The 25,724-nt window shown below is 45.4% G+C and overlaps 1 protein-coding gene across 1 annotated transcript in view; it reads left to right on the plus strand.

The window, feature by feature from the left end:
- Window positions 1-25,629, plus strand: part of p3h2 (prolyl 3-hydroxylase 2) — a 36,584-nt gene extending 10,955 nt beyond the window's left edge. The window contains exons 2-15 of the mRNA XM_062563444.1: window positions 13,937-14,089; window positions 14,673-14,862; window positions 18,098-18,229; window positions 19,435-19,562; window positions 21,600-21,689; window positions 21,950-21,990; window positions 22,342-22,433; window positions 22,657-22,784; window positions 22,865-22,960; window positions 23,169-23,319; window positions 23,465-23,582; window positions 23,677-23,752; window positions 23,833-23,973; window positions 24,451-25,629. Of these exons, the coding sequence (XP_062419428.1) occupies window positions 13,937-14,089; window positions 14,673-14,862; window positions 18,098-18,229; window positions 19,435-19,562; window positions 21,600-21,689; window positions 21,950-21,990; window positions 22,342-22,433; window positions 22,657-22,784; window positions 22,865-22,960; window positions 23,169-23,319; window positions 23,465-23,582; window positions 23,677-23,752; window positions 23,833-23,973; window positions 24,451-24,543 (1,629 nt within the window). The 3' untranslated portion in view covers window positions 24,544-25,629. The remainder of the gene's footprint in view (window positions 1-13,936; window positions 14,090-14,672; window positions 14,863-18,097; window positions 18,230-19,434; window positions 19,563-21,599; window positions 21,690-21,949; window positions 21,991-22,341; window positions 22,434-22,656; window positions 22,785-22,864; window positions 22,961-23,168; window positions 23,320-23,464; window positions 23,583-23,676; window positions 23,753-23,832; window positions 23,974-24,450) is intronic.
- The last annotated feature ends 95 nt before the right edge of the window (window positions 25,630-25,724 follow it).

Consider the following 25,724-nt stretch of genomic DNA (forward strand, 5'->3'; position numbering starts at 1 on the left):
CAAAAAAAAAAGTGAGTCTGGACTTCAGTAACGAGATTGTTGCACGCTTCAAGGAACACTTATTTATTCATGATTTTGCTCAAGTCGTAAAGGGACTGCAGGTGACTCCTTTCATACTCCCATCTGCTATTGGATACTTATTTAAATTAAAAACGAGAATGTCAAAGTAATCTAGATTTTATTGACGACAAACAAGTTACCGTATTTTCGCGACTATAAGGCGCACTTAAAATCCTTTTTTTTTCTAAAAAAACGGCGCGTGCGCCTTGTAATCCGGAGCGCCGTATATATGGCTCAATTGGTTGATCCATACTGGTTAACGAGGATCCATTGGAGGGAAAGTCTGGTGCCAGCAGCCGCGGTAATTCCAGCTCCAACAGCGTATTGTAACGGACTGTGTTTTCATGTTCTGGAGCGGCGTTGCACTTTACAGAGTTTTGGGATGGTCAGTGAAGGGCGCACAATGTTACGTCACTCATCTTAGTGCCACCTATGGGGACGCGGGAATTGTTGTTGTTTTGGAGAGCGATGGTGTGTTTTTGTTCGGCCGACAGTAGCCTGTTTCTCGACAATAAAACCAGAAGATAAGCACATTGTCCAGAGATTCATTAGCGAGAGTCGCTACAGTACATTAAAGCTGGTAGTTGGATGTCGGGATCGCGCTGACGCGAGGCGCCACCGTCTGTTCCAGCGCTGCCTCTCGGTGCAAGATGCACCAAAGCATTTGCCAAGAATGTTTTCATTAATCAAGAATGAAAGTTGGAGGTTCAGAGATATTGTTAATATCCACATTAACGTTTGAACAACGTTACCATGGGAGTGAAGAGTTTTCAGAACGCTTAATAACGTTTGATTTACCACAGCCCGATCTAGTGGATGCATAACGCAGCCCCAGTCAAACGTTTTACTGCAGTTACTTCTATGCGCCTTGTGATCCGGTGCGCTCTATATATGAAAATAGTTCTAAAATTGGCGATTTATTGAAGGTGCGCCTTGTAATTCAGTGCGCCGTATAGTCGCGAAAATACGGTAACCAAAACTCTAAATGACAGCTCCACCAGCAGGACCTATTTTCTAAAGACTGCATGCAGAGTTATGAGAAGAAAACAAGCGTAAAATTATATATTGGGTTTCTTTCAACTCATTGTTGCTGTGAGCAGATGTTAATTAAATAATCTCGTAAATCAATCTTCACGATGTGTTTGCGGAGCAAAGTCCAATATGAACGTGTGGTTCGGGTTGCCCTCACTCTTTTTCGGCTAATGCCAGGATTTCTCTGCAGAATGAACAGATGTCTAATTTCAGACCTCCCGCGTGTCCTCCTTTGCCAAACCACGTCCTCACAGTAGTTTAACTGTGCGGTCCAGAGTCCAGACGTGAAACTGAGAACTTTGGGCCTTTCTCTTCTGTATTTACAGGTGACCTCCATCCAGCAAACGTCTCAAAATACTCACTCGGGGTTTAATAGATTCTGAGTTCCAGAAGCCTCTGTGTTCATTATCTTAAGAGGCAGCTGGCGCTTCCTGCAAGGGTCACAGCCCTGAAATTAAGTTTTTGAGTAAAGTAAAGGGAAGTGCGTATGATTGGTCGAGACTCTTTGGAGGAAGAGCTCCTCATGGCCTGTCTCTCTCCAGAGGACTTTTAATGGGTAAAACGTACCCTTTTGTAACGTCGGCGGCGCAGATCGTTATTTATTCAGAGCGGAGTGTCTGTCAGCCCTTTAAACCCAGCGGGGGGGGGGGGGGGTGTGCTCACAGTCATGCAGGAGCCCACCGATGGTCAAACACCCCTCTGCCCTGAGGTGCACACACATGCGAGTCTGCACACACAGCCGGCGCAGCTGATGCAGGTGGGACCCATCAACAAAGAATAACTCTGCGCGCGGATCCTTCTGCACACACACACACACACACACACACACACACACACACACGCACTCCCACCGCCCGCCAATCCAAGCTGACCTCATTGTGACACCTGTTCAGCCCCAAACGGTGACCTCTGCACGTGTTTTTATTTCCCCAAAGAGCTCCTTCAGAGGAAGGCTCCCAGCGCTCCGTCGTACAGTAGAAAGCGTCCCAGCACGACCGCAGCAGAAGCCCCCGCCAAGTGGGCCACAGGCTGAGGGGGAATGTAGTCTGGTGCCGCTGGTACCAGCGGCCTTCGGTACCTTGGGTTTGTGCTGGTTTCGTTTTAAAATCCATATGCACACAAAACGAACCAAAGGCAATAAAAGAGCTAAAGAGTAACACTATATACATTTTTTTTTTTATTTAGCTTTTTTTTGCCTAGAGGATGGATTGCATTGACATTTTGTTAAAACAAATCCTACTGAGTTTAGCAATCCCTAAACTTTTAGTGTTGGTGCTTCCACAAGGTTCACCGTTTATGATAAGGGGGAATGACTCACCATTTAACGTTTTCATGAATAATGAATAATTTGTCATTATCAGATATATAAGTAGCAAATGTGAGCCTTCTAAAATATTGTTAGATTTTTTTAATTTTATAATTTCACTTTTTAAAACCTCCTGTTTGAGTGGCTGGATGGCTTTAAACCACTGTGCAGCTTTTCATCATGATTAGAAAGTACCGTACATCCTAGATATGTGTGACTGGTTTTGGGAAAACACATTTTATCTGTAGCCTGTCAGTCAATCATGTGCCTCGTGGAGATAAAAGTCTCCAGGGACGCTCAAGGCTTGGTCTCCACAGGATATGAGGTCTTTTTCAGGGAGATGGGGGTGATTATCTTCACCTCCCACAGCGCTTTTCTCCGATAATGGGCCTCAGGTGCTGGGGCTTTGGTGAAGCCTGGTTTCTTCAGAAACAGTCCCAGATATTTTTAATAGGGTTTTGTGTAGCCTCTCTGAAAGCTAGAAACTACAAACGGCTAAAAGGGTCCCTTTTTTATATTGCCATCGGCTCTGTAATTGTTTTCCTTCCTTGAATTTGACTTTCAAAACCACATTCTTTCTCACGTATACAAATGCAACTGGTTGAGTCTATGATGTGGTGTTTATCTCTCACTTTCTCTCGTTCACACAAACCCTCAGAACCAGACACACACACAGACAGATGTCTGAGGACACACAGTGTGCGGCCAAACAGGATTTTCTACAGGAAGTCTCAACAGACAAGCAAATAGTGTGGGATTGTAAACAGACTGCACACATCTGGGCCAGTTCTCTCTGTCCCCTTTTCTCAACCCGGGCCTGCAGAGCCTCATTTTTTCCCCAAATCTCCCCAATCATGGCGACAGACTTTTACTTTCTTTAATTTGGCGTGGAACGAAAACCAAATGAGCAGACTTTAACTCTTGATTTCCCTTTAGTCTTTAGCCACATCGCTAGCGGTCCCAGGTCCTCTGACCGCAGAGGGGTGTGAGAGTTGCCCCTCTAAACCAACAATAATGGAGGGCAGAAGTAAAGTGGGAGCAGCTCTCAATAGTGAGGGATGGAAATCCCTGCTGGAGCCATATTTAACATCCCAAGGGAAAACGCATATTATTGCTTTCAATTTATAGATTGAAAGGGATTAGCATGGCTTTGGAATTAATTGTTTTTTGATTGCAGTGTCTTCTGATTTCGTAACTTTCACATTTCCATGTGTTTGGCCGACGACTCGAAAGGTTGCACCAGCACCAAAGACGAGTCCGCAGCGCGACCTGAAATTACAAGCAGGATCCAAGCCGCCTGCTGCAAGAAAACCGCGGCCTTGATTACACGCTGCAGTCAAGCCGTCCCAGCCGGCCCTTTTATCAGCCCAAAGTCTCTTAAATGAAGCAAGGCCATACTGGGCTGTGCCACTGTACCTAATACTCACCCTTTTACCTCACTGGGGCTGGTGAAGCTTCTCCTTTGCATCCAGATTTCCAACGTTCAAAGAATAAACCACAGAATGAGGGAAATTCAAGAAGGTTTTCCACAGTCGATCCAGGCTCCTCTTTCTTATTACTGTGAAGCTCAAAGACTTTTAGACCAGTGTCAAATGTGCCTCAATTTTGTTTGTAGTGGACAAACTAGTGGGGACGCAAAGTAGTAAAAGAACCTGAGGCTGTACTTGAGAGGTAAATGCAAGCCCAATTATTACAACAGGGTCTCAATGACAATGCACAACATTTTCTTAGTTTAGCTTGTTAGCATATAAACATTCAAACATCCAAAGTCAGGGAATCCCCGACGTCATTAGGACTCTAACTCTGGGCCCCATGATAATCTGCTCAAAATGTCCCAGCATGCAGTAGTTCTTCAGATATTTAGACAAGAAAAAACCCATTTCTAATTGAAAGGCTTTGGTCAGAGTGATGGTCACTGATTGGACTCTTCTGCTGCTTGAGAATGGGGGGCGTGCTGCTCCCCTGGACGTCTCCCCACTAAGCCTTCAGCCTGGCGCCCTGTTGACCCCCGACCTCCGTCGCTCCCAGCGAGTCGCATCAAAGTCACCGCACAGGAGGGAGAACACGGGACCAGAAGAGGTTGAGTGCGTAAAACCGAGCAAATTACATTTCTAGCACCAACGGATCGTTTTGATATTTTTTGAGTCGGGGCGTTCCTCCGTTCACATATGTATGGCGTGGAGAATAATGCACGCGCACTGGCATGACTTGCGTAGGTCCCAAGATCCTTACTGGACCTCAGAAATACGGTAATCAATATCATGTGATCTGAAGTGTGCGAGGGAGAGTGAGTTGATTTGGGCCAAATTCAAGTCCTCCTGCTGTGTGTCAAGAAACCTAGATCTGTGTAATGTGACAGCAGCAACACGTTGTGTAAATCATTGTTTGAGGCCTTTGAAGAGATTTACCCACAAAGCACCACCATCGGTGGTTGTTCTGAAAAGAAGTTTACCGTGGTCTGAATAAAAATAAAAGGGATTGGATGTTATGCAGGAAAAGAGCTGGAGGGAAACCTGTGAAAGTACATAAAAACTAAATAGGTTTAAAATGAAGTCAATAAAAGTCAATGCAGAAACGACCCAAGGACAGACGTGGCCTCTCACACACTCAAACAAATTCACACGTTTGGGTTTTCTCTCTCTCACGCGTGTGTGTGTGTGTGTGTGTGTGTGTGTGTGTGTGTGTGCGCGCGCGCGCGTGCTCCCGACCCGCAGCGAGTCTGTGTCAAATTCGGTATGAAACGAGGCGGCGCGTTGGAAAACAAGCAGCCCAGAGGGAAGTGATGACGGGGCTGAGGAAACGTCTGGAACACGGTCTTGTCAGCTTTTGCTCCACTCCAACTGGAAAAGTGTTTGCTTTCTGTATCGTCTCATTATGTGCAGAAGTTTGACCGTTAAAATGCGCTTGCAGTAAATCCAAGCTATCGTTGCGGTCACTTTTTAAGGTGAAATCACCCAGTGTAAAAGTGTGTGGGCTCTTGTTCACGTGTTTGTTGCGAATGTCTTTGGACTGGAAATCGATTCTCTTGGTTGTTGGTTGGGTTTCCAAAGAGGTCAAGAATGACCGGTTTAAATAATAGTACAATCAACACCATGTCCTTACTTCTCATGGTTTTCAGCCTTGCTGAATTTACTACGCAGTCATTTTGCAGCTTATATTTCATGGCTTTAATGGTTTTGTTTTTGTTTTTTCTGGGAGGGGGGGTGGTGGTTGTCTTTAATGGAAAGGAGCCAGAGGCTAGTCTTAAATAAGCTGTTGGATTTGCTCTGTGATGAAAACCACCTAAATCTCCCCAGCTGGGGGATGAAGCCTCACGTATCAGTGAAACGATGCCAAGGACCAGCAGCCCAAACCGATTTGTTCAGCAACGGGTGTCCTTCATTTTACTGGGAGGAAGAGGAGGGACCGCAAAACACGAGGAAACAACAATTCTGGATCCTACCGCTGCAGCCAAAAGTCACACAACTTCTATCCCCTGAGTCTTTGGCCTCCTGCTCGGTGTTCACACAACCGACCTGAGTCTGCATTTTTTGCATCTTCTTAGCAAGTTTAGCAGTTAAGCGCCTCCGCCCCATAACATCTGTCTTTTCAACCCCGCAGGGAGCTGACACTGTTGTTACAGGGTTGTTGTAGCAGAGACCGCTGCAGGGGAACTTTAAACCGTGTCGCTCCAGGAGGCAGCGAAAGGGAGAGACACTTTCTGTGATCTCCACGCCGCCTTTATCTATTCAGTGAAAGAGGGTTTGTTTTGATGACAAGGCAGCCGGTTTCAGGACCGTTTTCTCACTACAAACACTTGATCTGGCCCTCTGATGCTGAGAGGACTCCCTGTCTGTCTGTTATCCGGGTCGCTTAGTCTCAGCGCGCATACCGCCACGGGCTTAAGGAAGAGACTGAAGGAGGCACATTCTTGTCTCCTTTAGGTAATCCTTTAAACCCAAGCAGGGCTGACGTTGCTTTCTTTCTTTCTTGGCCATTCCTTGACCTTTTTCCACACAACCGACTGAAGTGTGCCGGCGGAGGTTAACGGTTTGATTGATGGGCTGCCTTTTTTTTTTTTTTTTTTGGACAGGACCGTTCTGTCATTGTTTTGATTTAGCCTCCCAGAAACATGTTTATCCATTACCTCATCAGAGGAGGGAGGATAAATCAGGAAATACACCTTGAGGGCACTTGAACCTGTCATGCTCTAATCTTGGGGTAAAATCTCCCTCGGCAGTCTTTTATGTCTTAAGAGAATGTGCTTACTTTCAGTTTAATGGCTTGCTATGGTTTCCACACGTATAACTCCCGTGTGACAGTTTGACAAATTGATCTGGTTTGTGTCTGGTTGATTTTTGCATCATTCATTGGTTCTCTGAAGCGCTCCAGTCTCTTAGCTAAGAACGCGGTGTTTTCGGGCGTTGTGTAACGGCCTTTTGTCTTTTTTAAAAGTTCCTCATTGCTTCAACACAAGATTGATTTCAACATGAACAAATATATTTTATATTTTTCTGGGGCCTGCGGGGTCCAGGCGGGGCGAGAGTCGAGCTGCTGGATGAATGCAGGCATTGTCTGGCCTTGGGCACACTGCGTCACTGTCACACACACACACAAATACGCACGGATCCTCCCCCCCCCCCCCCCCCACCTTTGTTCTTTCCTCAAGGCGCTGTTTGTGTTTGAACTAAATGCTGCTTTAGATGTAACGCAAGGTGATGCTCGCCATGTTTTCAGTATTATGTGAGAGGGCGACCTTTTGACCTTTGAGCGCCGTGCTTGTAAATGTGTCTCTCAAATGGGCCTTTCCTCGTAATGTTTCTCTGGAATGGGGAATTATCCCCTCTGAAGGTCTACGAAACCTCTGAATTGGTTCGGGCTCATGTTCCCGCCTCTGAGATTGTGTTGACCTTTAGAGACAAACGTGTGAAGGGAAAAGTTTGACATTTTGGTAAATATTCTTGTTTGCTTTCTTGCTTGAGTTTTGCTGCACTTGTATAAACGGGTGTCGTTTGGGACGTTTGTTTTGTCTATTCGTGTGCAGCTTGTGGCAGGAACACAGGCAAGTCACAACTTAACTTTAAAACTTTACACACAGGGGGGGGAGACACGTCCAAACCAAGGTAACGCTCAGTTAGAAAATCTTTTTCTTAAAGTGGCAAACTATTCCTTTTAAGAGTATTGCTGAAAAGTGGAGGTTTCCGATGAAAAGCCCACTAGTATCCGTGGCGTCCCATGTGTGGGCTCCAGTTCCAGTATGTACACACCTTTTGATACACTCCCACGTCCTTTACCAAAGACTAAGTTAGAGAAACAAAACACAACTGTTTCGCATTTATCGCACCAGCGAGTGTTTTTTCCAGTCTTGAAAAAGGCACCTTTATTCGAGTGGAAACTGGTGGAGCGTGAGATCAAAGGATTGTAGAGTAAAAAAAAAGACTTAAGGTCGGTGGGCGCGAGCGGCTGTTTTTAGAACGTCTCTGAGGATAAAGAGTGTGTGTGTGTGTGTGTCTTACTGTATTTCGGGCAGGAGGCTACGTGAGAACGATGTCGGGAGGAGAGCATGTGGGGGCGGCTGGGGAGGAGAGAGAGACATTATGGGTGATTTTCCAGCCTCTCTGCGCCACTTAAAAAGAAAATGAACACCTTCTCTTTTTTGAAATTTCCCACACAAAAGCGGCCTTGTGCTGGAACCGCCCAGGAAGCGAGATCAGACGCGGGGAGACGTGGCGATGGTCGGCTGAGCATACAGTAGCCTACGTGGTGTCTGGTTGCTCCAGGATAGCTTGGACCAAAAAAGAAAAAAAGCTTAACGCGGCCGATCAGCGGAGATGGACTCGGTTGTGTCCCTTTACAACAAAGTGACATCAGCCACAGGGCAGAGACATCTGCAGGTGCACCAACCACAGTTCAAGTTGCTTCATACAGACATGAACAGGGTTTTAATAACGTTCCACACTGCGACCCGGCTGACCCGCACGTCCATGTGTCCTTGGGAAAGACACTTAACCCCAACATCCCTACCAGCTCCCGTTGGTTACTGTTGGGCAGGTGGCACTCTGTGTGTGTGTGTGTGTGTGAATGGGTGAATGGGTGACATGAAGTGTTAAAGTACAGTCCATTTACAAAGCAAAGCGCCATTGGGATTCTTCAGCCGTCGCTTTCCCTTTTTGATGAGCGGTCTCTGCCTCGTTTTCTTTAAGACTGATGGAGGCCCGGCGAAGCAGCGTGTGTCACGGGGTTAATGAAAGAGGCTTTTCTAGCGGCGGCGGTGAGGCTTTTTTTTTTTTCAGGCATTCCTTAGGCATGACCCTATAGGAGGAGCGCGGCCCCCGGGTGGCAGAAAGAGCCCACTGTGCTGAGCCGAGATGAGAGGAAGAGGGGTGGTGTGACCGAGAGGTGAACAACGTTTCCCCATGACATCACTCAGAGGAGAAAAAAAACAACGCTCCTTATTATTTATTTTTTCCACAGCATGTGCTTAACGTGTAATGTGCTTTCCCCACTGGCAGGGCACAGGTCTGACTTACAGGTCTGATTTAGCCGTGGAAGAAAAAAACAAACCCTTGTCTGGTTCGTTTAGCCGAGATCACAAGCCACCGGTTCGCGCCTCGCGGTGTGCAAGCTGAGGGCGTTATGTGGCCTGTGTGGACAGTAGGCCATGCGCAGGCCCTTTGTCCATCGAAGCCGCCGCGTTAATGAGACGAAAGGCCAAAGGGTGCATAACGGAGAGGTTCTTTTGTAATGGGGATGTTTTCATGTCTAATTAGTGTCACGCATACGTAACGAGGCCCCCGGAGGTCGGTGTTCAGGCGCCCACGTACTGGGGTCCACCATAACGGTGTCTTGATCCCGTCAAACCTTCGTCTGATTGGATAGGGGGGGGGGGGGGGGGGGAGTAGATGTATTGTCTTACAAAAGGGGATCTTTCAGTATGAACTAAAAAAAAAACAGAGTTCTCGCTGTGTGCCTTTTCGAAACGATCCAGAGTGGAAGGAGGTGAGGAGTGGGTCTCGTGGGGGGGGGGGGGGGGGGTAATAAGACGTTAAGCACATTCCTGCATTTTTCTAATGCCAGATATTGGTGCCAATACTTTCCCTTCAGCGTAGCTGCTGGATCAATCTTTGGCAATTTCTGTTTGATCGAGTCACGGGGCTTTGGGGGGGCCTTCCTCTGCAAGTGGTTTTTAAGTATTGTGAAATGTTCTCGATCTTCTTTCCAACCAGATGCTCAAATCCAAATTATTTTCTGTAATCTATGCTTCTGTAAATCATCGTAAAGAGCGAAAAACCCTCACCATGTTGACTTGTTTTGGTCGTATTATTTTAATCCTGGCTACTCTAATGGATACCATCATGAACCGACAAACTACTCAAGCTTAAAATTGTGTCCAAACACATGCAGCCGAACAAGAAATTTAATAAAACCTTCAGCACTTAACTGTCTGTGCTGCAGACTCTGCTGAAAGTATTGAGTAATGATTCCCAGCTCCTCTAACGAACCTCCAGCCCGACAAACAATTGTAATAAGCTTTATTTTCCTAAAGTTCCCCCCCAACCTTGTGTCTAAACTGCTAAATGTTTAGTGATGGTAAACCTTTCTGTTGGTGTCATAAGGGAAATGACAACTGTGCTTAGATTGGAGTAAATATTTGTCCTGTTAGAACCCAAACTGCTCAGACAGGAGGCTGGGAGGCTTGGGGCCCAGCTGTGTAGAAAAGATGTAATTTTAGTAGTAGGCGGTTATTCTCAATACCAATCTAAATTCCACTTTAATGTCATTTGATTACCAGCTTTATTTTTCTTTCCATTCCTTTCCTTCAAAACCACCTCTATCACTTGACTGGCCTTATCAGCCGTACAAGGATGCGCTCGTCCCGCTCGCAGATGTTTTTGCTGGAATGCGTTCAATGCAAACGGAGGCCAAACTGTATTGCAGATTCACTCAAACGCAGCTGTGAGATGAAGGCCGATTAGCAATGAAGTGAAGTTCAGATTGAAAATGGCTAGGAAGTCTAATTTGAGTAATCAATGTGTTTTAAAACTCTGACGTTGTCCTCTGTGGTGTGAGCATGAGGTCAACTCATGCACGGCTCGTGCGTCCGTGTGCATTTGATTGGCCAGTGCGTTGAATAGTCAGGTGACGTTGCATTGCGCAACGCTTTCGCTGAAGCTGTGTTGACGTTGATTCGTTTGAACCCAGACGTCTCTGAATTGTTTATCTTCTTGTTGTAAGGAAACTTAGTTACATTTCAATACACGCATTCGCATCATCAATAACACACACAAGAGGCTCCACCGAGGCCCGACTGAGACCCCGAGCCTTGCACACAGAGGCCGGGAACGACACTCTCTTTGACCTTGACATCCTCACTTCTCTTCTGATTTATTGCCGCTGTAATCGTGTCCGGTGTTAACCTGAACACTGACCTCTATCATCTTCACAAGAGATCCTTAACCTCTCAGGAACTCTTTGAAACGTCTTGTCTATCCGCTGGTTCCGCGTCTGTGGAGCCGGGGGATGCGTGCCTTTTCGCCACATCTTCACGCCCGCATCTCTGGCGCCAGCCCGAGCTTATTTACATACCGGGGAATCATCAGGCAGGAGGCCCACATGCGAAAAGCATGCAGATGGCGGGTTGCCTGTGCCCCCCCTCCCCGCCCCCTCCGGTGCCCACATCAAGAGCACGTCGGCGGGCGCAGGGCGAGGCGGCAGCGCGGCTCTGAAGCGGGGCCGCTGTTTAGTGAGGAGGGCTCAGACTGAGTGGTAGTTATTCACGTCTGCAGGTGCTCCTTTGAAATGTATGTGACGCGGGGGGGGGTGAGGGGGGGTGTACTCATGTGGTGCAAACATTTCTCTCGGTGCCCGTGTTTGTAGCCAAGTGACCTCCCTGTTTCACTCCTATGGAGAGAAGCTGAACAACGGCTGAGGTTCCCCCAGCATCCGTTTTCCTGCTGTGTGGCCCATGCAGCACGGACGGGACATTTTTGATTTAGCAACACGCCGCTGCTCTCCTTCCCATGACACTGGTCACAATCCTGGCAAGGTCGCTTCAAACAAGTGATTTACTGGTTCCTCGTCCCCCCCAGGGGGGTGTTTCAACCATTCAACGTGGGTGATAGATGACCACGTGTTTTTGATTCAGGATCTCCCAGCTTGGGGTGTTTTGGCGTTTTTGACGATTTGAATCCTCTACGTTTTAAATACATAGCGACCACTTTTATGTGTGGATTCGGGGTGTTGTTGAAAATATGGTTGTGCTTTTCTTCTGGATTAGATTTGGTATGTTTTTCTCCACATGCTTAACTGTTCCAGATACCTTCTGGGCAGGATGTTTTTTTTGGAGCTTGTGAAAATGGAAATTGAATGTGTTTTCATGTCCCAATTTGATATTTTCGTTGATAAAGGGACTGTGAAAACCCTCACTGATGGAACAGGAGAAGTCCAGTGAGTCTCTGAAACGTTCAAGGCTTGCCCAGGCCCAGAGATGTTGTTGTCGCCAACCGCAGCTGTTTTTTGCTGTGGAGGGTTTCCATTCGTCCTCCATTAAACTCGCCCGAGCCAGTTTGTCCCCGAGGGGGCTGAGTGAGGGCAGCCGGGGCCAGAGGAGGAGGTGGAGCCCCCCCCCCCGCCCGCAGACTAGTCTGGACTAAACGTGATCGCAAGTGATTATCAAAGTCGACAATAGTTTCTTTGACGAGGACGTTCCCGCTGAATGACCTCGGGGGGACACACGATAACACTGATTTCACCAGAGATTAATGCATTCCACAATTCAATGAGTGCTCAAGGATTGCCGCGCTTTGGTTTTTTCATCAATGTGCAGGTTGTTTCTACTGGATTGTGGTTCAAAGCTGTATATTTCAGAAAAACAAGATTTTTAATGTAGGTGCAACTATTTTTCATTGATATTATGCTCGTGGTCAAAGGTCATTGTGATCTTATAAAACACTTCAATTCATGAAAGAAATCCATTTTGATGGACATCTGTGACAACTGTAATGGTAGTTTCTATCTGAACATATTCAGTATGCTATATACTGTGTTTTTATAAAACTACTCAAAACCATGAATAGACTTTAAAACCACTCACTTACTGGCTTCAGCCAAATGATCTGACATGGTATGCATTCAACACCACCTTTTGCCTTTTTTATTGGGAACATGTCCAGCTGGGCTTTTCTCTGCTGCCTCCTCTGCTTCAACATTAAAGAGACTCAATGTTTTTCTCACAAGAGTGAGAGAATTTCATTGGAACAATGTCATTCTTGGCAAACACAAATCCGTGCTGAAGAGGCCAAACAGAGTGTGTTGAGAAGCTCTCTCTTGACAGGTGTGTTTATGGCAGTCGTACCAGACTGACCGTCTCAACTGTGAAATGTTGCTGCTGTTACATTTGCACCTGTTGGCAGCACGGTGGAGTTAAAGAAAACCAGTCGGGTGTCTTTTAGATATAGATATTATCACTGTTCCTATTATCACCTTCCCAAATCTTCTTTTATTTCCTCAGCACGTCGTCCTTCTTTCGCCTCCAGCTTCACTCGCGTTGTGTTCTGTTCAGTTAAGAAATAGCATTATTGAAGCGAAGCGAGGATCAGGAGGTACGTTAAGTTCTCTATGCTGACTTCATGGACCTGTGCAGTGAAGGGATATTGTATAAGGAAGTTGTTTTTAATGTGCTTGGTTTATTTATCACTCAACCTGCTGATCTATTGCAGCTGCTGTCTTTCACCCTTTTTTCCATCTTTTTTTACTGCACTGTATCTGAAATCTGGATCTGTGGATTCCGGATGGCTTGCCAAAAATGAATTTAGTGTTTGAGTGCACTCTTGTGTTTTGGCGAGCGGTCTGTTTAAATTTGAATCACTCTTTCCTATTTGGGGATTTGCTTATACAAATACTTAGTGAACCTCTTCTTCGTGCAGGTACAAACTCCCTCATTTGACCTGACATGACCTATTTCAGCTTAAACTTCAACTTGATGGCTGCGTTTGTGCCTTGTAATGGTAAAATATGTTATAACATAATCTTATGCTAAAATATTGATTATTGTCTGTAATGAAGCAATGTGAGAAGAAAAGGGAGGCCCAAAAGTTGTCTTTTGCAGCTGTGTGAAGGAGGACAGTCAAACTGGCCTTCACCCGAATGCTCGTTCAAAGGAACCCTGTTACTCCCATCTTTGCCTTGATTTGTTTCCTGCTTGATTTATAACTTTTCAATTGTGTTATCTCACAGGTGGTTTAAAGTTTCAGGCTTCAGTAGCTCTCGTGTCTGCATACCACCAGAAATGACCTTCATGTGTGTGTATATGAACTCAGCATTTTCACTGCTCGGAGATGCCATCTCCACAGAGCACCGTGATACGTGCCTGTGTAGTTGACCTCCTGCTTGCAAGCAATAAATGGACTTTCTGCAACTTTGATCATTCATCAAGACTCCGTTTTTATTAGACAAATCATTCTCTTCTACCCAGCTTATTGAAATATTCCACAACAGCCTCCACACGTCTGTTGATGTTTTTCATTCATACAATCGCTACTTCTGTCTTTGTCTCTTTAGCTGAAGCAGCCTGACCAGGCGGCGGCGGCGGCTCACACTTATTTCCAGGCCAACCCGGAACACGTAGAGATGGGTCAGAACCTGGAGCAGTACAAAGACCAGCCGGGTGTTCAGGAGGAGCACTTTGTGGACCGAGAAGCTCGGCCCCACCAGGTGAGTCGGGAAATTGTGACATGCCTGTTTGTATGTGGAGACAGTAACTTTTTAGAATAATGTGACACAATGTCATTTTTTTTCTCCAATGAGGCCAAATGTCAACTTCATGTATTTCCGAAAGCAAAGAAAAAAGTACTTTTTGCTCTCATTCTTTTACGGTCTCACTTCTCTCTTCTTTCTTTTCTCTTTAAGTCAAACTGCTACCAGTTCCCTCAGATCCTTCCAGAAGAAGTTACACACACTACTTGAATATGTCATTCATACCAACTGCACCTCAACTAAACATTATTATTGTGTGCATCGCCCTTTAACTGTCATATATTCCAAGGGAAGTGACGCTGGGAATCCTTTGGGAAAGTTTTAGGGGTCAACACACCCAGCGTCTCTTCTGTTTATTCCAAACAAAAGTCCATTACTCTTGCAGGAAACCGCATGTGTGCCGGAGGGACAATGACATTTTGCTTATATAAAACAGCCAAAGATAAATACCTCATTACACCAGCACATCATATCATACAGAGCTTTGCTGAACACCGTGGGCCATAATTGCTCTTCCCATTATCCCCAACTCTCCTCACAGCGTTCCTTCGCCGCGGCGGTGGGTTTGTACGATGAAGGAGACCACAAAGGAGCCATTGCCCTGTTTGAGGAGGCTTTGACGGAGTACTATAAAGCCGACTCGGAGTGCCGGGCCTTGTGTCAGTGGCCGCAGAGGTTCGATGGCCACGACCACCTCCGCTACCGTTACAGCCTCTACGAAATCATATCAGGTGAGAGCTCACGCCAACGCACGGCTGCAGACGCGCACCGTTTCTGCGTTCATGCTCAGGCATCACAACAAAAAGTCCATGAGCTGCACAGTGGTGGGAAAAAAATGAGTGGTGTATATATTTGATTCAATCCAGGCATAAACTCTTTGCATTTTGGACAGGACTTGTTGGGGAAACAAGCTTGATTTATTCTTCAACATTGGCCTAATTAGAGGAACTATTTATCCTGCTAGTTTGTAGTAAGAACCATGACATTCCTGTTCCGGTTCTGGCTTAAAATCTTCACCCCCTGTTTGTGTTACATTCACGGCCGTGAAAAAAGCAGCTGTGTTTAAAGAGCCTCTATAGAACCTTCGGATCATTTATACAGCAGCAAATAACTATTTGTAAATATTTCCACGCATCATCATTGTCAGTCCTGATAACGTAAATTAAAAACATTGCGTTCACCGGTTGAACCTTTCATATTGGGAGTCATCCGTCTGATTGCTGTGAACATAAATACTACGGTGAAACTCGGGATGTGTTGGGAATCTGGAAATAGAAGAAATGAGTATTTTTCCTCTCGGTAGTTGCCGGCATCCAGAGTGAAGCCCCATTGGTCATAAGTACCGATGTACAAGGGTTTTATAATTCTGAATATTTGTTGGCGTGCCTGCATTTCCTCCTCTGCAAACATTGGAGTGGATCCTACTGTTTAAGAAATGAGACCCCACACGTTATGTTGCAAGATTGTGGACTTCCTTCAGTTTTTCTTTGCTGTACGTTTTACCACAGCGCTGAAGTCCAGGGTTTATTGCATTGGATGGAAAACTGCATCCAGCTCTTTTGAGTTTAGCACACATTCCACATGTTAAGATGTATGGCTTCGAAACGTTATCTGAACATTGCCGTTACTTTAAACAGGCGAGACCACATCGCAGACCCTCTAGTCTCTAAACCCTACTAATGATGTTAAGATGTGGGGTGAAGACTCGGAGACCGGAGACGGATGATCTGACTGACTGCCCAAATCAATTCATTGACTTGGGAGTATTTGAATAACAATCTTGTTATTAGAATCAATCAATAGATAACATGTCTGAAACCAAATCGGCGTGTTGAATAATTGTCGACGGTCCCTTAGAAATAAATCAAATGATGAAAAATAAGAAATAACTCAAAAGATGATCGGTCCAAGGCCCAGTTAGTGCCAAAGTGCTGACTGATACTCTCTAAGTTGGACTGTGTTCAGTTCCGGTCCTGGGATTTGAGGGACGAGCTCTGTTATCATCTTTGAAAGTCCAGAAAAGAAGCCCGAAGCGGAGACAGAACAGCGATCCGGATGCACTCAGAATCCCCCCGAGTCACCAAGTCAGACTTTAAGTGTTTCTTCTTTGTGCAAACCTGGAGGCTTTTTGTTGGCCTTTTCCCTTAAAGGAACATGGAACGTTATTGTGTTGAAATCCAATGATAATATTCAAATGTGGATTATTTGAATAGTTTAACTTGATGCTCTGTTTCAAGTTCATGAAACTACTTTGTTAATATCTAAGATTTGCACAAATCATTATTAAGTAATCACTGTTCAGAAGTTTAAATTAAGATATTTGAGTCCTACCAACACACGGACAAACCAGCTGCACTTCTCCAAAGGACACCACTGATTGTTTACTGTTTTATTTATTTAAAGCAACTTTATAACCCTGGGAAATGGAGCGGAGCCCGTGTCTGCCTGCACAGCAGAGGGAAATGACTCAGAAACTGCAGCTCTCCCAGTGTCCAAAGCTGTCTCCTCTTTCTCTGCTGCTGCTCTGTGGCCTAAACACAACAGAGAAGCTATACGTTGGTCTGGTGTTCATCTGGGCGTCACATCGGAGACACTTCAGTTTTAACGAGTAGAGTCCATGACTATGATAACGGATGCATGTTTCTACGGTAATATAATCCGTTATATGAATAGTAATTAATAAAATAAGTATTTCATTGAATGACTTGACCCCATGTAATGATTTCATTTTTCTTATGGAAAAAGAAACCGCTTTACAGTCTTACATGGATCTGGCGTGAAACATTTTGTTTTTCCGCCCCTCTGTAACTCTCAATGAGATCGAGATCGACCACAACTCTGCTTTCCGAGTGAGGCAAGTAGCCCTGCAGCTGCTCCAGTGACCTCACTGTACAATCACGCTCACAGAAACCCACACAAACACGCTTTCATCCACTCGGATGCTTCCTCTCTTGGGGCTCGACATAAGGAAATGATATGTAAAGCCCTGTAAAAGCTATTGTTCCTCAGGTGGTGGACAGAAAAAGGGAAAAGGACATTTTGTCGATCGATGTCACAGCGTGAGGGAATAACGTGATGTTTGACATGCTGCATTTGATTTCTATACAGCTTCTCAAGTTGAACCCGCTCCAGGGTGCTTCCCCCACAAATAACAGACCATTCACTAAAACCACACAACTGATGCACGAGGAGACACTTCCAATAGCTGCTTCATACAAAGTTATTATTAGTTTCAGAGTAGGAAGACTTAACGACGCCCACCCAGATAAAGATATTTCATCGAAATATGGATTTAATGCTTAACAGGTGTCTTTATCACAATGACATCAAATGAGTTTGTGATCATCTTCCATTAGTTTACAACTCAATATTTTCAGCTGTATTTTAAGTGGTCCTTAAACCCTGAGCTGATATCCAGGCGATGATCTCAGCGGAGTGGATGGCTTTGGCCTCGGACAAAGCTGGAACAGTAACCGCAGTGCAGCGGTGCGTTTCATTTGCAGCAGACCACCGAGTTCTAGAACTGAATAAGCCCAGTGGTGACTGTAGAATAAATGTTTGATTAAAACGTGGATTGTTTGGTTAGTTATTCGCCCCATGAAATGGAATTATCAGGCCAACACTGCATGTGTGTCCATCCTGGAGGAAGGATCTTTCTTCCTGCTTTCTCCCTTCATGTTTTCGAGTCATTTAAATCAGGTTTCCATGGAAAAAATAATCCCAGGGTTGTTGGAGAAATCTTATGACAATGATTCCAGATATCGAATTGTCATTATTCATAAGAGCTGTTGTTTTCTTATTATTGCTCCGTTGTGCTGTTTTCTGTAAAGCTGTGTCCTCACCTCAGCCTGAATCAAAACTAAATGAAATATCAAGCCAAACGCATCATGTAAGAAGAGTCTAAATCTCTCAGAGTGAAGCTGATGGTATGAAAGCTGATCTGTTTTTTTGTGTGTTTTTTTTCAGATCACTTCACTCAGGTGCTGCACTGTGAACACGAGTGCGTTCGAGACCTCGCCACCCGGCCTGGCCGCCTCTCGCCGATGGAGAACTACCTGCCTCAGCACTACGACTACCTTCAGTTTGCCTACTTCCACGGTGGGTTCTTCATGGAACGTAATCCCCATCCAGACCATTCGGTGGACCTTAATGTCTAACCGGTTTTCTGGTACTGTTTTGCTTTGTGTAATTCTGAACAAAGAAGGTGGATAAACCCCGCAGGCGACCGCTGGCCGAGCCTTAGAGTTTGTCATTGTTTCACGAGAAAAGAAATTATCTTTTTAAATTGGCGTGTCCAGTCTGATTCAGAGAAAGCCCGTGAGGGACAGTGCGCTGATCACCGGATTAGGCCTAACGACCTGTGATCATGTGACTCTAAACGGGCAAAGTGGGTATTTGGATCTGTTTAAATACTCGGCGAGCAGGCTTTGATTTCGGGTGTGTGTTTCAGTCTGTCCGTCGTCCCGTCTGCGTTTGTCGGTCTGTGGAAGCCTCTCAGTGAGTCTGTTATTCCACTGTTTATGAAATTCCAAACCTGCTTCTGTTTTTTAAGTTACATTGTTTACTTTTTGTTTTTTTCTGAAATCAAAGACAATTATATTTTCTGTTGATGCCAAGTTTCAGCCATATCCATGTCATATTTTTGCATTCTGTCTCACCGTATATAACTTTCGGTTGAATTTCCTTACATGCCGTACTCTCTAAACTATAGAAAAATCAATGTACTTATACTAAATAAGTACTTGTTTAATTACTAGTCTGTTACCCACTTCAAAATCAAGGCATTCGATATATGAAATACAAGACTACTTCTCATTTGTGCCAAGTTTTCAAATCTATCATTAGATTTTTTTTGCAATATCTTCCATGTTTTAAAGAGAGCATTATGTAAACTTCTTATTCCAAGTACCACTGATCAGTAATGTTGGTACTTTAAGACGTGCTGACGTTTTTTTCTGTATGACCCGAGCTCAGCAGATATGCTGCCTCGACTCAAGCCGTGTGTGTGTGTGCGTGTGTGTGTGTGTAAGTGGTTTTCCGCCCTCTTTTGTCCATCTGTGTTGCGGGATAAATGAAAAGTGAGTCTGGTCCCGCTCTACGTTTGTCTCACTTCATCACCGACATCCTCTCGGGAGGCTCAGTCGTGTCATTTTCCCATCGTGTCAAACCGACTGCGGCTTTTGCTCCATTTTGTGCAATAGGTTGGGAATGTCAGACCACAATAGGACTGTTTATGGTTTGAATAAACCGAACCATAGCACGCATGAGACAACGCCTTCAATGCTTTGTGACTCCCTCTGCAGAGGACAATCTGGAGGAGGCGCTGCGGTGCTCCCTGACCTACCTGTTGTTCCACCAGGGAGAGGAGTCCATGACGGACAACGTGGATTACTACAGAGAGATACTGGGACATGATGCCAAGCCAAGAGAGGTGAGCTGTGCGTCCCTATCAGGTGGTGTGGAGGCTGAGCGTGAAAGATGCAGGAGATAACGGGATGGACGGCAATGTCATACAGAACTAAAAAGAAACTACAAAAAAAGACAGGCTCATATTATTAAAATTAAAGACATAAGCAAGGTAAACAAACTTAATTTATGTTTGAAAAGAAGGATTTTCAGCTTAAAACTAAAATATTTTAGGAGCCGCAACTAAAATGGTTCAATTTCTTGTTATTTTCCGCAGTGTAATGCAACACATTGTCCCTTTTTCATTCTGCGACTAGAACAACCTCAACCTCCCCGTGTGGAGGATGAGTTGTAGATCGCATTTTTGGAGAGAAGAGAAAGAAGCTGATCTGCAGATACTTTTCTATCACTTGCCAGATGGCAGCGGGGTGAGCCCTGAGCTCTGCTGGCGTCGCTTAGTATCCTTCGGGGGTCCACGCAGGCACCTCATCTACCCCCGATGTGCTTGATCGATGATGACCGATGACCAGTTTGTGATGGTGCCTGCCAGGGAAGGTTTCTTTTGCTCCTCTTAGGTGTCTTACATTCCCTTTAGAAACCCAGGCTTGTTCTCTTGGATTTATTCGAGGAATTTAAACATCGCTACGGTTAGTGCCGTCTTCAGTCACAGGAGTTGGGGAAAGAGACTGGAGAGGAAAAGAGGGAGATGAGGGGCAGCGGGCCGTTTGCTGTAGGTCTTGGACGGACTTGCTGTTTGCTGCTTGGCAGCCACTGACGCCTGAAGTTTGCTTTTCACTTGTACGTATTCTTCATCCAGCTGGAAGTCACGACAACATACCCCTTCCTCTGGCTGCACTATTTATTATTTCCTCGCCCTCCGGTATTCATGCCGCTCTGCTGATTAAAGGCACGAGGTCTGCCCAGTGGAGAAAATTGAATCTGGAGTCTGGGTACCCGTCAGCCAACTTGAGCATCGAGAATTAGTCCCCCCCTCCCCCCCCCCCCCCCTAAAACACTGCTGCTTTGAAAAGTCAGTAAGCGCCTTGTTCAAGTCTCAATTACACAACCTCCTTTTCCTGCAAAAGCCTGGTACTCATTACTGCGAGCAAGGCCTCCAGCTGTGTGTGTGTGTGTGTGTGTGCGCGTGCACGTGTGGGATGAAGAGAAGCCGTCGTGTTACTGTCCATGCTCATGTTTTTCTACTCATGCCATACATTTTTCTAGCCCTCAAGTATTTCCAGTCTCATTAGCTTACAGTACAGCCGTCGGCCCACGGATCCCCCCCCCCCCCCCCCCCCCCCCGCTGTGGCCTGGGGGAGCTCATTTTCAGTACCCTGGATCGGCGTGTCATTCCTGCCTCGCTGCCAAAGACTCCTGCTTTCAGGAGCGGTGGAGTAAAGTCCTGTCAGCGGGCCAACAGATTTCTCTGAAACCATTTGAGGGCTGTTTGTATAAAGGGTTCTGGAAGAGGAGCTTCTGTTTTTTTTAACCACAACAGGAAAAACGCTACTGGATGCAGTTTCATAATATTCAACTTTCCGCCTTAAAGTGTCCCGCTGACTATATTTTTTTGTCGTAGTGCTTTATTAACCACATTTAATGGAAAATGGTCATTTTAGAAGGCATACATATCAGCTGTTATGTTATTTTACTCTGACTTCTGGACACAAGCCACCGTAATGTAAGGCCAAAAGCAGCATCAAACTGTTACTGTGTGAACCGAGGCGCGTCGAGCAGCGTATTATAAAAAGGGCAGCCATCACACTCCATTAGTCCAAGCACCGATCCGAGGGAAGGACTCGCTGTGGTTCCCTTTCATTTGTGCTGAAAGGGTGACGACGGGAAGACGCTGTCACTTTAAGAGCTTGGAAAAGTTCTCGTAATGAGTTTTAATACGTAACAAACCACTGAAAACTTTTATTCTTAAACAATGCAGCTATTTAAAATCAGCTAAATCATCGGCGTGCATGTAGAACATTTTATGATCTTGTTAGAATAGATCATGCATTTTGCTCCAGTTTTCCCTTAAAATGGCCTTAACAACTCCAAAAACTGTTCCCAGGAAGCTGCTTGGTACCTGAGGAGGCACAAACAGGAACTGGAGCTCCTTCTGATTGGCAGTGATACCATGGGAGTGGAATTTACAGAAGGGGTGAGTGAACATTGTGGTGCTGGTTGTGTAATTAAAGGCATTAAGGTGCTCCTGCTGCTGGCTGACTCAAAGCAGGGTAACAGGTGTCTGGCACCAGCCGCCGCCGCTCCACAACCGGCTTCTCAGCCCACAGCGCCACCTGCTGGCCACTTTGTCACAAGTCTTTGTAAACAGCATTTAGGAAATCCGTCTTGTTTGTGTTTAGTCACCAGACTTTTTAAGAGTAAATAATGTTTGCATTTTGCTTGTGTCTCTTACAGAATTACTGGAGCAGCACAGGTGGAAGAGAGGACTCCAACAGGTGAGAGTCTTGTATGTTTTACTACTCTCACCCTACATTGATGATCCCCTCAACTCCGTTGAGATCTTTTGCTAATTTCCACTTGCCAGGCTGTCGTGCTGTGATATTGTTAACTTTCCCCGCTCTCATACTGAATGAAGATTAGACTGACATTCATTAGGTGGTTGGAGCCACATCTCCTGATGGCTTTATATCTGCTGGATGTGTAAACAATCCAAAAAAGTTTGACTTTTGGTCCATTTCTGCTTCCGTCAAGTGGCCAAATAAACCCATAATTCTAGGTATAAAGTGTCATGTCTCAGTTTTAGCTACCAAATATCTCAACGCCTTCTCTGTTGTCCATCCTCCCAGGATTCCCTCCGGGACAGATGGCTGGATGGAGTACGTTCCCATCGCAGAAAAGAAGAACGTCTCCTTTGCTGCTCAGCAGCAACTCAAAGAAGGTAAACCTTTTTCTGCTAAAAGAAAACGCTGTTAGTGCTCCGTTAAAGCTTCTCTCAGATGACACGTTGCATACTCTGTGTGTGTGTGTGTGTGTGTGTGTGTGTGTGTGTGTGTGTGTGTGTGTGTGTGTGTGTGTGTGTGTGTGTGTGTGTGTGTGTGTGTGTGTGTGTGTGTGTGTGTGTGTGTGTGTGTGTGTGTGTGTGTGTGTGTGTGTGTGTGTAGGCGGCCCCTTGGTGTATGAAGACGTGCAGCTGGTGCAGAACTCTGCGGCCCTGAACGGGACCCAGCGGGTGCTGCTGGATCACGTCATATCCGAGGAGGAGTGTTCAGACCTCAGGCGCCTGGCTCACGTAGGACCTCTACGCAACATCGGTAACGCAGCGGTTGCTGTATCGTAGGTTTTAAAAGATTACTTGACTTGTTTTGTCAGGCCGTCACCATTGCGGGAGACGGCTACAGAGGGAGGATGTCGCCACACACCCCCAATGAGAAGTTTGAAGGGGCCACTGTACTCAAAACCCTGCAGGTACACTCACCGCTGAAGCTATGACAAATGATTCCCTTTTCTCATCCATACTGGCATATTCCAACATAAAAAGTCAAAATGATTATTACTTTGGCAGCTCCGTCATATACAATCAATAAACCGTGATACCTGCAGGGCATCTTCCCGGATTATTTGTTTGACTGTACGTGTGATTGTGTCTTCTTTTTGTTTCGCGCTTTTGGTGCAGTTCGGATACGAGGGCAGAGTGCCGATGAGGAGCGCCCGCCTGTTCTACGACATCAGCGAGCGAGCGAGACGGGTCATCGAGTCTTACTTCCTGCTCAACTCCACCCTGCACTTCTCCTACACGCACCTGGTGTGCCGGACAGCCATCACAGGTGAGACTCCAAGTCCTTAGATATACTGTAATGATTAGAGTAGGATTGCTACATCATCCTGGTGGTTTGGGTGGCGAAAGACCCTGAGAAGTACTCGAGAGGTCTGATGTATTGATGCGTATTCATTCGCGTCCCGGCTGTACAGGCCAGCAAGATCACAGGAACGACCTGAGCCACCCGATCCACGCCGACAACTGTCTGCTGGACCCCGAGGCCCACGAGTGCTGGAAGGAACCTCCCGCGTACACGTACAGAGACTTCAGGTACGATGCTCGGCGGCGACTGAGCCAACGACAGGCCGAGCACGTTGCACCTGACGAGAGACAAACGATCCCTCCTTTGCCCTTCTGCTTTCAGTGCACTGTTATATCTAAATGGAGATTTTGAAGGAGGGGAGTTCATATTCACAGAAATGGATGCCAAAACCGTCACGGTGAGATGGTGGACGTATTGCTCGCATTGCAGGTGGCGTGTTAGTTTACTCAAACCGACGGCTCTCTCCTTCCCCTCCAGGCATCAGTGAAGCCCTTATGCGGCCGGATGGTGGGTTTCTCATCCGGGGGGGAGAATCCACACGGCGTGAAGGCCGTCACCAGCGGGCAGCGGTGTGCCGTCGCTCTGTGGTTCACCCTCGACCCGCTCTTCAGAGAACTGGTAAATTAATGTTTCAGTAAAAGGACTGTAATCGTTATAATTATTACCATAATGATCACTTTGGTTCTAGCTTCATCTTATTTGACAATAAATGTTACTTTCAAACACTGATGACATCCACCTTAGTTACTTCAAAACAATAAGTTCATGATAACCACACTATTTGTTCAGGAAGATCTGCTTCACATATGGATTTAATCATTTTTGAAGCAGGAATGCAATCATTAAGCAACAAGCTTAATAATAAACTACACAAATATGAAGCGGGTCAACTCCCTCTCAGCTTTGGGAACAAACATCCAGTTGGACACGAGGATGTTGCCGATGAGAATTAGGTGATCAAAAGGAAACGTCTCTGCGACCTTTGACCTTTCAAAAATCACGCCTCGGTTGTCAAAACAATTTTGAGTGTCTCATGTGAACTGCACCTTGAGTGGGTTGGCGAGGCGCTGATTGGACTTTCTTGTTCTCTCCCAGGAGAGACTGCAGGCAGACGAGGTGATCCAGGCGCTGGACACGGAGTCCACGTGGGGCGGAGGCCTCAACATCAACCCCAAAGATGAACTGTAGAAGCTGAAGCAAAACGCCTTCAGTCCAATACGCTTCAATCTAATCCTTCTATATTTTAACTATTTATTGAACCGACCTTTTTGGATAAGAACTTTTCTATTTTTGTAGTGTTTGAAGTGCCAGATTAATAATATTGTCACTTTTTGTGCTCTCAGTGGCGTTTTTTTGAATGTTTCTCTACACACAAGTACTTGAGTTTAGCTTTTGTTCTGTGTTTCCCTCCAAGGACGGCTCCTAAAAGTCCAGTTCACTTTGCTTTGTGGTACCTGATTCATGTAAGACTGATCATAGCTGTAATCTCACTCAACTGTGAAGGATCCAGAGAAGAACGGTAGTTAACATTTCTTTGTTGTTGCTTTGAGTTGTACTTGTTTGTTGTCCTGGGAAACGCATCCAAACACAAAGTGCAATTATTAAAGACGCTTTAGTTTCAGTGGTCAGTAGTTCAAAAATAATTCACAAAGGGTTCTGTTACATACTACGTTTTACATGTTATTATTATTGGCGTAAGCGGAGCACCCGATACCCAAATATCCCTCATACAACGAGTTAAAGAAAGAGAAGTGTTCTAATATGGTGAATATTTAATGACCATGCACTCTGTCCTGAGTCTTCGTCTTCTGTCGGCGACTTGGTCCAGTTGTCCTTTTTGTTGTTGGCGCAGTGAATCCCTCCCCTCTTTACTGGGCACAGCGAGCAGAATATACTGGGAACACGCTGTTTATGTGTTACTTTTATTTATGCAATTTTAATAATAGACAGCTGCTGTCGTAACTGTCTGCATTTTATATGGGGAACTTTTTTTCATAAAAGAGGTCAATCATTCCTGTTTCAAGGAATACGTATTTGTATCTATCTTTTATTTCTTTATATTTGTGTTGATGATACAGGTGATAGGCAGAGTCTTGCACTGTAAATCCGATGGAAAGAGACGTTTTTTGTTTAATTAAAACTGTTAACCAGTACGTCATCCTGTCACGTTATGAGGTTGGCCACTTTTGTTTCACTGATATTTAATTCTGAAATGCTGTAACATGCCAGAGTGTATGTGTACGTGCCTATTAAAAACATGAAATTTCACATCTACATTTAGCACTTTTTTTATTAAATGTATTCATACGGTACCAGTCAAAGGAAATGTAACATGGCATTAGGGTTGTCTTTTAGGGTCTGAAAAGCTG

This window comes from Pungitius pungitius, chromosome 7 (assembly GCF_949316345.1).
Source record: "Pungitius pungitius chromosome 7, fPunPun2.1, whole genome shotgun sequence".
Classification (NCBI taxonomy): Eukaryota; Metazoa; Chordata; class Actinopteri; order Perciformes; family Gasterosteidae; genus Pungitius; species Pungitius pungitius.